The sequence below is a fragment of the Propithecus coquereli genome, unplaced genomic scaffold, assembly GCF_000956105.1.
Source record: "Propithecus coquereli isolate 6110/MARCELLA unplaced genomic scaffold, Pcoq_1.0 Scaffold220, whole genome shotgun sequence".
NCBI lineage: Eukaryota > Metazoa > Chordata > Mammalia > Primates > Indriidae > Propithecus > Propithecus coquereli.
In genome coordinates this window covers 3,583,483-3,595,284 of record NW_012147190.1, presented here as the reverse complement: position 1 = coordinate 3,595,284, position 11,802 = coordinate 3,583,483, and the positions used below count along the sequence as shown (strand labels likewise).

Genomic DNA, 11,802 nt, shown 5'->3' with positions numbered 1-11,802 from the left:
ATGGTAAAGGAATGAAATTAAATACTTCAAATTTGAAAAAAAAGATAAATTCAATTTATAGCAGCTAGCAACCATGGTGTTAATATGTTTCTCTAATTCTATAGCTGATTATGTCTTAAAAAGCTCTTAAAACTATATTTAGTATTTTAAACTATAGTTCTTTAATGACACAGACATTCTCAAAATGTACTTAAAATGTTGATGATTCTGTAGATATAAGTGATAAACACATACCATTCTATCCCATAAGGATTAAAAAATGTGCTCCAAAAATTATTAAAAAAATACTTTGGTCAGTACTAAAGCTTTTTCATAAATCTCAAATCTATCACATTTAATTGTGCTACATTCTAGTAGGATATTTAAAATAAAAGGAGAAAATATTTGAGCAACATTTTTGTTTTAATGTCTCAGACATTCTCAAAATGTACTTAAAATGTTGATGATTCTGTAGATATAAGTGATAAACGCATACCATTCTATCCCATAAGGATTAAAAAATGTGCTCCAAAAATTATTAAAAAAATACTTTAGTCAGTACTAAAGCTTTTTCACAAATCTCAAATCTATCACATTTAATTGTGCTACATTCCAGTAGGATATTTAAAATAAAAGGAGAAAATATTTGAGCAACATTTTTGTTTTAATGTCTATCATATTCTCAAAATCAATGTTTCCAAGAATCAGAAATATCAGAAAATCGTCTTCAGTAAAATCTAAAGTGCATCCACTGTTTTAATTTACTCAAGTCCTGGAATTCTGTACCACTATAGCACGTTGTATTCATTTCAATAAAAAGAAAATACCTTGTCTATATTTGGCTAACTACTATTTCTACTCTTTAAATGCAGGTCTATATTTGTTATTTTCTGGTATTAAACAGATAATAAAGTAGATTCTACAAAAATAAAAAAGTTACAGTATGAATTAATATAATTATCTCTGTAAGCAAATCTACCAGTATCTCAAGTATTGAAAATTGGCTTTTCTAACTACTTTTAGTCTCATTTATACATTCTCAAGGTCCATAGCTCTCCATGGTCTAGGTCTGCATATGATGATTAGTCAAAATGATCTTTGCTTGAACTATGCTTGATTGTAGATTTAATATATACATTTATTAAAGAGTTATTGTATACAGTTAAATGAAAATGAGCAGTCATGGGTTGTTACTTGTACTCCGAACAAAATACAACCACACAGCTGTTCATTAAAGAATGTATGTGTTTGTATACAAAAAATTCTTTAACAAATTGAAAACTATGCACAGATCTTTCCAGGGATACTCATATTCACATGTCAGAACATTAACTAATATTTCCTAAACCAGGGGAAAGAGAATGTTTAGCTATGTTATAAAATTCTGCTGATTTTATAGAGAATGTAATCACAGAGGAGGAAGGAGATTCGGTAAAGGAATCAGATACATTCAGATCAGTCTTGCTTTTTAAGGGTGCAATGCGCACCACCCAAAGGATGGACATACTTGAAACTCAGACTTGGAGGAGGGAAGGGCAACATACATAACCTAAACATCTGTACCCCCATAATATGCTGAAATAAAAATAAAAAAGTCTTGCTTTTTAAAAGTTATGTCACTAACCTATTTCTTCTTTCTATACATTCCTCCTCTAGCTAGTCTTTGTAATTTATTACAATTTTTTGAATCAAGAATAATTTTTGAAGCCAATCCGGGTGTTTAAATGTACACAGACATTTTATAACATGTACACAATTATGCTCTCCCTTTTGTGACCACCCTATTTTGACTTAAAGATTTCTTTCTAAAAACGTAAATGTAAACTAGGTGAAGCCTAAACCTGAAGAAATTCGTATAGCATGTCCTGAAGGGAATGTTTGAAATTGATTAGAAAAGACACCTGGTGAAACCTTTGACATATATTTGAGTTGTGTCTTTGACAAGGCAGTTCCCCTTAAACCTCTGAGATACTAACGACCTTTAGCAGCCTCAAAATAGACCCATGATGTACATCCACGTGATTACACTATGCCAAATATTTTTAAGTGACTCTAAATTCATGCTGCCATTGTGTTGCAAAATCAGTTTTATTCTTTGCTTATTTGTGATGTCTAAACAATGAAGAGGTGGCTTTGTTAATATTGCCATTTAATTACTATTTAAATATTGCTATTAAATGCTTTCTATAAATGCTTTGGAAAAGGTACAGTATTAGCTATAGCTGGGAGTCATAGATTCTAACCTTGATTTCCTGTGTGACTTTGAACGATAATTTATTTCCTTGCTTCGCTTGTTTTACTCTAAGATCAATATTTTGATTTGCCTTCATTAGTCTTTGTTTAACCAAATAAGATAGTTTGATTATTTTATTCAAAGGTTCTTCAAATAGTGTTCAATTTCTAGAATTATTTATTCTTATTGTTATACGTATTGTCTTATTAAGTACTATTTTCTTCCTCAGCAGAAATTCATCAGTATAACTAATTAATTAATATACTAAAAAAAATAAAATTTTATTACCAAAAATTAGGATGTAAGTTTAAATGTATAGTTATAAAAACTCATTGCCATTTCTCTCATTCACCTATTATCCTAGAGGTGATGGTAATCTAACACAAAATAGTGGATTGGTATGTAATTTTTCAAAATAAATGTATAGCGCAATAGAATTAGAGATATCGTGTTGGAATTCAATGCAGACATAGCAGTACTAGGTGAGGTAGATGCAGTCTTTGTGCTGGAAGGGAAAATATTATCCCCATTTTTCCCTGTGCAATCAAATCATTGCACAGAAAACATTTTGCTTGTCAAATAAACGTAACAACTTCTTCATGTCATTATGAGAATTTCCTGTCTGCCTTTTACTACATACACGTACGTACGTGAAACTACCATAGTAAATTGAATTAACATAGAGTGACCTATTAAAAATAGAATTCATCATTAAACTACATGCTTCCATTCTTATTACTTGACTATTTAGAGGAAAGGCAATATTGTAATAGTAAAGATTTAATATTATTCTCTAAAACAAAAATATAATAATGCAACCCACCTCCCAATCCTGGTCTTAGGCGATTGTCGTAACCATCTAGGAGCCTGTCCAAAATCCTGGTGAAGACAGTGGTATTGTCTTTAAGTTCATCTTGTAATGAGGGCTGTCCATAGCTGAGGCAAAGCATAAAGAGAAGCAATGGCTAAATTATACATTTCTACTAAAACTTCTTTCCAAATAAAACCTTTTCCAGATTTTTCTACCTTCCTTTCTATTGAATCTTCATTTGAAAATTATTGTTAGTAAAGTAAAAAAATAGCCATATTTTAACTCTTGTCATTTTCTCACATTTGTCCTCATTGATAAGTTCTTTATTCTAATATTTCTAAATATAAAAGGAAAATTACAGAAAATGAGCTCTATCTCCTTACTTTTTGAATTCTCAACATGTATATTATGTTGTAATGTGTGTCTTCTCTGAGCAAGCAAAAATGTTAATACACGCTACACAAAAGATGTGAGAAACTTCTTTCCAAATTAAAAAGTTACCAAAATAATTGATAGTTTTGTTTTTAATTTAACATGTAACAAAATCTTAACTTTTCACCTACCAAATATCCCTTCCTTCTTCCACTTCATATAGATCTACATTTTGTTTCTTTTGATGTTCTTTTAAAATATTTAGATGAGAAACATAGATAAAACATTTCTTAGGATAATTATATTTTTACATTAAATGTGCAAATGTCAATTCCCCTTAAGATTTATGAACCGATTTTAAAAATTTGTCTATTCAAACATATAATTAATTGAATTTTTGTCATTTCTGATCTTAGACATAAAACAGACCTTGGAAAAGATCAAGTTCAATATTCTTAATTTATGATTTACTAAACTGTAGTACAGTTTAGTGTTTCGTTTAAGAAGACACAACTATTTGTGAGCAAGCTCAACCTAGAACCTAGCTTTCTCCAACTTTTAGTCTAAAATTTTATTTCCTTTCTCTATATTGGAATAATTGTTTCCATTTAAATGTTGCTAGTTGATGATGTAGCTTGTATCCCTTACTGTTATTAGCCTTTGAATTGCAACCACACAGTGACCACAGTTCAAAAATTATGCATTTTTTACATCAATGGCATTGCTATCTATGCTCCTCGAATCATATTTTATTTAATGATTAGCAAGACACTTCCAAAATCCTTTAAGAGCAATGTTTTCTATCTTAGGATGGATCACATTTACTGATATATTTAAATAATAGCTCTGACCTTGGGTAAAATAAAATGAATATAGGGTGTAAACTAAGAGATTGTCACAAATCTATCATTTTCCTACTTTCTACTTAATATGATTTTGACTTGTGTGTTTATATTACTGAAAAATATAAGAAAAACAGTAACATTTGAAACCAGAATTCACTTATTTCACAGCAGCAAGAAATATAATCATAATACCATTTCAAAAACAAACACTGTTTTGCAGGTAATTAATTTTGTATTGGCAAAATGCAATGACCGTTTTTCTGATAAAATTGTAATTTAATAAAGTTATTATAGCTAAGGGATATCCATAATATTAAATATATGAAATGTGCCTCTATGAAACAATTTTTCATTCTCCTAAATTCAGCATCCATGTCATGCAGATTGAGGGTTTAGTCTCCTTTGGCAAAATTAAGCATCTTGCTGGTTTTTTAAATCAAATTTTCAACGAGCTCTGTGTCTTCCAGTACATCTCATTGGCAGATGACAGCAGTAAGGCAAAAATAGTGTTCTGAATGCAATTATTTATAAAAACTCATTGTCACAAAACCAACTGCCATGCATGCATCTTTCAAGGATGTTGGAAGGTCATCTTGATAAAGATGGAAAAGAAATGCTAGCACACCCTAAGTTGTGAGGAGATCCTGATCAAGAACTCTAAGGAAGAAAGCAATAAAGTAAGAAGGGGGGAAAAGATGAGACAGGGTAATAAGACAAAGTACAATTACATAGTTAATACAATTCTTACAATATGGGGTGTTTATTCTCTTTACCTGCACCCCTGTTTTTACAGCTTATATAAAATTCAGGAGATGCTTTTCCCCCAGTTTTATCTTATAAACATTGCTTTCACCAATTGTTTGCATAGCAATGAAAACGCCAAAAGAGACCCCTGACCCTTCTCCAAGAAGACCAGTTCCGCTATCCCAATTGGAATGGAAATCTTTCTTTTATGTGACTTTCCAACCAGGTTCTTCTTCATCTTTACTTCTAACTTACTATGTCAAATTGCAATTGTCAGAGAAGAACTCCAGGAAAAAGGTCAAGACTATTTATTTGGCATTAAACATTCATGCCAAAGTAGTGCTTCCTAAACTTAATATATATTTTGAAGAGAAATGACAGTTACAGTACCCGATTTTCATTCCATATGAACCACTATATAATAAAACACTGTGCACTAACTCCATCTACAGGTCATTACAATAGTAACACTTCATATAATTTTTCAAAAGCAGTAAAAACCATTTAACTTCTCAGATTAAGGTTATCTGACAATAATGCATGTCCTGTTCACTTGGTGGTCAGTGTTTACCCCACACAATAGCAAAAAATAACAACAGATGACTTTTCAATTTTGAAAAAGCTTCCTAAATTCATATGTCTTTCCAGACTATTCTATCTCTCTACCTTAACTCATAAGAAGAGTTCAGTTTCCGTCACATTTTGAATAAACCCATGTTTTATAATATGTCTAAGGCTTTCTTATGGGCCACAGGAACAGGCTACACAAGAAATATAAAATCAGATAAAGAAGAATCCAAAGTACTTGGTCATTTATATAGTTACTACTATAAGAATATTATATGCTTGATTGAATCATTAGAAAATATTTTAAATAATGGTTAAGCTTATTATCAATTTTTTTCATAACTTGTCTTCAGAGTAGTTATGCTTAATTAGAGAAGTTCAATTTTACCTACTCAAGTTTCTTAAATATTTGTCTAGTATATTCTACCCCTACTGGTTTAAAATAATGGTTTCAAAACATAATATGTACACGCATTTATAGAAACTTATAACTTTCAACTTACAAATATTATTTTAAACGTTCTACTTCTATATATTCACAAGTTACTCTATGATCTTTACAGTTGGCTAGAAATTTTTTTGTAGGAAAATCAACTCACACAATATGCAAACATTAATTGGGGTAACTTTTTCTATGAATTAGTAAACCGCATGTTTTGTTCAGTCACAACTAAACAGTTTAAAGTTCAATTTAAGGCTTAAATGTTGAATTAACACATTCCTTAACAAAGGTTCGTTAAGTGTATTCTAACTAACATGCACATAAGATGATTATTTTTTCATACTACTCTTCTTTATTCTTAGCTGGAATTTTGTTGCAGTTAAGTTTTTTGAATTCCCTGAGTCATGAATTCATCCAAGGACAATTTTCTTCCCCCTGATGGAATAAATGAAAAGTTACAGAAATTCTCATGCAAATTTAAAATAAAGTATCCCCACCTTCTTCCAGTCAAAGTGCTCAGAAGGAGGGTCCAGACCCAAAGACAGTCAGAGAAACCTGGACTTTTCTTCATTGCGGGCTTGAGCAGCTGAAAAGTAGAATAAGTAGAGATCAATGTCTCTTGCAAGAAACATCAGGTTATAACCACTAGGGCTGACTGAGGCAGTTTAGATGAATGCTTTGAAGTCAGGAAATGACCTCACTGGGATATGACACCTCATTGGAAGCAATGGGAACCTGGACCCTCCATTCTCCACTTTCCCTTCCATTTCTCCATTCAGAAATGTATCAGTGTCTTAATTTCTCCTGTAAAAAATAGGAGTTGAAATGCTTTCAGGTGAGAAGATTGCTCAACATAAAAACTGTGATTCGTTTTGCTCTAGGTTCTATATTTACCATATGGTTTGATTTATTCTCTTCCTGTTGTTTATCATCCGAACATTTTGACCTTTCTGATTTGAGTTCCCACAACTGGCTGTGCATTAAAAATTTTAGGCTAGTGTCTCTAACAGGGAGAACATGTTTGGGGGTGGGATGAGGTAGGTCAACATGCTCTGTTGACTGAATTTATCTTTGAATTCTGGATGTACCTTTATTTTAGAAGCAATTGTTTTACTCTCTTTTTAAAAACATTGGAAACACACTGTTGAATGCCGGAATCGTGCTTATATTCTGTGCCTGTGATTGTCTTATTAAATATGCTCCCTAAAGCTTCTGCAAGGCTAAAGGACACACTTTATAGTCAAGCCATGTGCTGATCTCCCTCTCACATACAAACCACACCACACAAATGCACACGAACATGCCTACACGTATCTTTTGAGCCCTCTCAAATTCTGCCAGGTTGCTGCTAGAAAATGTTTCATCTGAAACAGATGGGAAGCTGGAGTGCTTTGCTTTGCATGAATAAAGGGATCTTTTTTTCCCTCTTAGGTAAAGTGCAATCAATCACCATTTGATTGTTGAATTTAGACTTGGTAGTGGGGTGCTGGAAGAATGGAGTACAGAAAGCGTAGAGAATTGAAAATATATATAGTCTATGTGTGGAGCTGATTTTTGAAATTCAGTGCACTCCCTGGTTGGGGAGCAGATATGGTAACATTTTACTTTAATGTGCTATAATTAATTACAACCATAATATGAGAAATATATTTGTTAGTACTTCCCTGAATCTATACTCCTTAGGAGGGTCAGTGATTAATGGATTGCAAGTCTTTTAAAGCTTATTTTTTCATTAAACACTCTATAGTTTAATGTGGTATTCCTCCAAGTCCATCTACAAAATGCTTTCCACACTCTTGGGAGTCATTTAAATCAGTAAAAACCATTACAAACAGGCATGTAAGCAATGAAACATAATATGTTTAGAGAGAAATGATCGAGATAAAAACTGTGAGCCTCATCATAGCTTTTACTTAATTTAGTGACTGGTTTTGACATTGATGAGTCGAATACGGCAAGAAATCTTGGATAAATATTATGATGTTAAAATATTGCATCTAAATTGCACCATTATAATTTACCATTTGATTAATCTTTAACATCTGTTATGAAGAGAAAACAACTTCCCTTAGCCCTATTAATATTCGTTGATCTTTATAAAGAGGTGGAATTCCTGAAGGGGTAAACAAAACACAACAAAACCCTGAGGCAAAGCACCATAGCTTTTTGCCCTGCTCTGATATTTTAAGAAGAGAAAAACAAACCTATCATGGCACTTCAGTTGTTGAGTGAGAAAGTTTCTTGCAAATAAAAACATAATAGTTTAAAAGAAGCTAAACCACCGCCTTACCACTTTCCACCTTCAACCTGCCCCCTCCCCCAGACACACACTCCAAACACCTCTATCCCACGCCACTCATATCAAAGAATAAGTTGAGTTTTTCATGTGCAGAATGGGAGAGACCCCTACACCAGAGGGCATTTGAGCAACGTCCACCAGAAAGGAGAAAAGAGGCAATTTTGCAGCCAACACGACAGAGTGCCTTCTCTAGGATGGAACTGGGAGACAGGTTTTCTGTCTCAGTGTCTTAACTTTAGGTGATGGCCCCCAACGCCCCTCCCCAACTCACCCTAGCTCCCCCTTGCAAAAAAAAAAAGAAAAGAGAGAGAGAGAGAGAGAGAGAGAGAGACCAAAACAACATATCACCACCCACCCCTTGGAATAAAATCAAATATGCCTGAGAAAGGGGGGAAAAAAGAGAGCGGAAAAAAATAATGCCCCTATACTGCTGCGGTTTTCACCCTAAAAGAAAAACATTCGTTGTTTCTACCTGGTATGGGATCGGGCTCTTGTCCTGCTAGCTCTCTCTCGCTCGCTTGCTCGCTCTCTCCCCCTCGCTCGCTCGCTCTCTCTCTTTATCTCTCTGTCTTTTCCTCTCTTGCATTCCCGTCTCTCCAGCTAGGAAAAGCCACTTTCAGGTCTCAGAGCATCGCGGTCCGAACCCGCACTTACCTCCGGCCCCCTCTGGGCACGGGATCGCTCAAGACCGGGAAAAGTCTGCGCGAGAGAATTGTGGAGAGCCGGAGCCGGCGCGAGTCTGAGAGTCCGGGCGGGCGCGCCGAGCGCAGGGGCGTCCTCGCTCCGCCGCTCACTCACTCGGTCTGAGCCATCATGGACTCTGCGTGCTCCTCTGCTGAAGATTGCACACCCAAATTTGCTTCCCAATATCCAATCTGCAGCTATACAACAAAAGATTTCTCTTTACCAAGACAGTAGTAATACGTCCCAGGGCAAACCGGATGTGAAATAGGCGGTGACTTCATGCCAGAGAGATTTTATTTTAGAAAGGAAGGTGGTACCAGCCTCTGGATCTGGAGACCAATCCGCCCATATTTTATATGCAGCACAATTTAACTTGCACCGCTCTGGTCCTAATCCACTTCTCTCTAGCTGCAGGCTCAAATCCTTCTACAATCTGCTGCGAGCTTCCCTTTTTGGGGGGGAGTAGGAATGGGGGAGGGAAGGGTCTAGAACGGGAGAGACACAGGGACTACACTCAGAATCTTTTCACACTTGCAATTTATGATCACCCTGTTTTAAGGTGTGCGCATTAACAATACAACCGATCAGTGTAACTATTCCACCTTTGGTCAAATATTCACGACTGCACACATATGAATGAACGCAAGCTATGAAACTGGGAGACGCAGGGTTACACATGTGGAGAGCGCACTCGCGTCTCGCCCTCTCGCTCTCACACGCTCCCACACGCATGTCTAAGTCCCTGTGTCTTGCAGAGTCACGAATGGCGAAGGGATGGTAGAAGAGTTCTGGCCGGCAGGGAATTGGCTACAGGCTTTAGAGAGTCTTTCGCACTTTCTCGGGTTGGGAGCGCTTTTCAGCCCACCTTGGTCTGTGGCTTAGAGGACAGCAAAACACCCTTCCGAACCGGCTTTGGATCTTTGGGGACAACTGTTTGCCTGTGTATGCTATTATGGACTAAAGACAGGTGTCTTTAACTCTGAATTGTATTGGGTTCTTGTACGAGGAATATTTAAGTTTAAATAAATCGCCCTGATCATTTTTCTAGGTTTGCGAGTCATATCTTCATTTCCGGAATTATTCCTTTGCTTCGAGCTCCATCATTCTCGGATTAGGAAAATGGGAAAGGGGGAGGAGGAATTTTTAGAACTCAGGACAAAATCTGCTTCTATTTTTTTTTCCCCCCCTCTGACCTCGTCTATTACCCTCCCTGGTAGCTCTCCACCCTCGAATAATTTTATACACTAGGGAAGGAGGGTGTGTTTCAGCACCAATCTAATTAAATTTTCAAGGAATCCGGGATGACTGTGGTTCCCTCCTCGGATTTTTTGAATGGCTGTGGCAGAGAGGGGCTGGGTGCTGTCTTCCTGGGAGCGCTTACTGAAAAGATCTAAACCACTGGGAGCTGTCCCTTCAGCACTTTCGCCCAGACACAACAGGAGGTGATGAAAAGATGAAGTTCCCCCATGTAAAGTTTCTGGTGGATAAGGTCAGAGCTTTGGTAAGGTGACTGGCCATTTTCCCCAAGTGGACTTCTCGCAGAGGGGATGTTTCAGATGGGATGGAGCTCGATCAAGCAAAATAAGAACCTAAATAGCCAGTCCATACCACATTTGGGGTTTTGATTCCACAAGTGTGCCTCGACCTTGTGCTTCAATGCACTGAGCTTATACGATTAAAACTTAAAGTTAGGTGATTAAAATGATAAAGAATATAAAATTGAAAACCAAATTCAGTGTTGGGCTTGGTTATCACCGGAGTTTTGACGTGAATTTTTCATTGGGAAATTATTTTAGAGTTTCACTTTTGATAAGGGAGATTTGAAGATTGTTTTAGAATACCCCTGTTTCTGAGCAGTAGTTAGTTGCCTACTCTGTTCAGACACAAAAAACTGCCAAGGTATTCTTAAAGATATCTGTCAAAGGAAAATCACAGTTTCCTCATGGGACATTACCCAATTTTTATTTATTTACTTATCCGTTTGTTAATTGAATGGTTGTGAGAATAAAATTAGCCTTAACAAAGTTTTAAAATCCTGGGTTAATAATTACAAAAAATATTTTCTTGTCTCTTCGTATATAATTCAATTTCATAGTTTTGTCTTATTTCAAGAAAAATCAAGTCATAAAAATGTTATCTTTTAGTTTTTTTTTTCTTCTCCTGGCTAAATTGTTGGAGCTCCTTTTACCCTCCTCTACTGATTGAGAATAACTTTATATCCTGTATCTACTGACACAATCAAATCACTTTACTAAGTTTGTGCAAACGGAGTCACTGAAACTTTATCATTTGAACAACAGTCTCTGAGAACAATGCCAATCACACCTTGCTTCAGACTAAAAATGTTATGTGACTATGCAACAGGACACAATTGCACAGCATTTTCATGCATTTAAAAACAAATAAATATTTATAAGTAATTTTGGATCTATAGTGTGTATATGGAAATGGAAATGCTTTTACTGTGAGATTCTCTTTAAAATACAGTACTCACAGGTAGATTTTACTAGATGAATCTCTTTGGCTATCATCTTGGATTTTATACATATATGGATATATAAACTCTACTTTGGGACATCTGTGGTTTTATAAATAAATTATAGGTGTTTAAAATATTGATAATTTTACTACTCCAAAAACAGCAATTGATACTCTAAATTATGAGCCTGTTTAGTAATTCCCATTTGAGATGATATCATTAGCATATGCACATGTTAACCAGAGAATAAAACATAACAAATTAATGACAAGGAAATAATTTACTTTATTGTCCTGTTATATTTAATCTTTTAAATAATTGTTGATATTTTCGTTTTTCTTTTACCC

The 11,802-nt window shown here is 35.0% G+C and overlaps 1 protein-coding gene across 1 annotated transcript in view; it reads right to left on the bottom strand.

Annotated features, from left to right (window-relative positions):
* Positions 1-9,686, bottom strand: part of GABRA1 (gamma-aminobutyric acid (GABA) A receptor, alpha 1) — an 85,846-nt gene extending 76,160 nt beyond the window's left edge. Inside the window, exons 1-4 of the mRNA XM_012644790.1 lie at positions 9,579-9,686; positions 8,947-9,173; positions 6,491-6,579; positions 3,036-3,148 (exon numbers count right to left, since the gene is read on the bottom strand). Coding sequence (XP_012500244.1) covers positions 3,036-3,148; positions 6,491-6,579; positions 8,947-9,173; positions 9,579-9,654 — 505 coding nt within the window. The 5' untranslated portion in view covers positions 9,655-9,686. The remainder of the gene's footprint in view (positions 1-3,035; positions 3,149-6,490; positions 6,580-8,946; positions 9,174-9,578) is intronic.
* Positions 9,687-11,802: the final 2,116 nt, after the last annotated feature.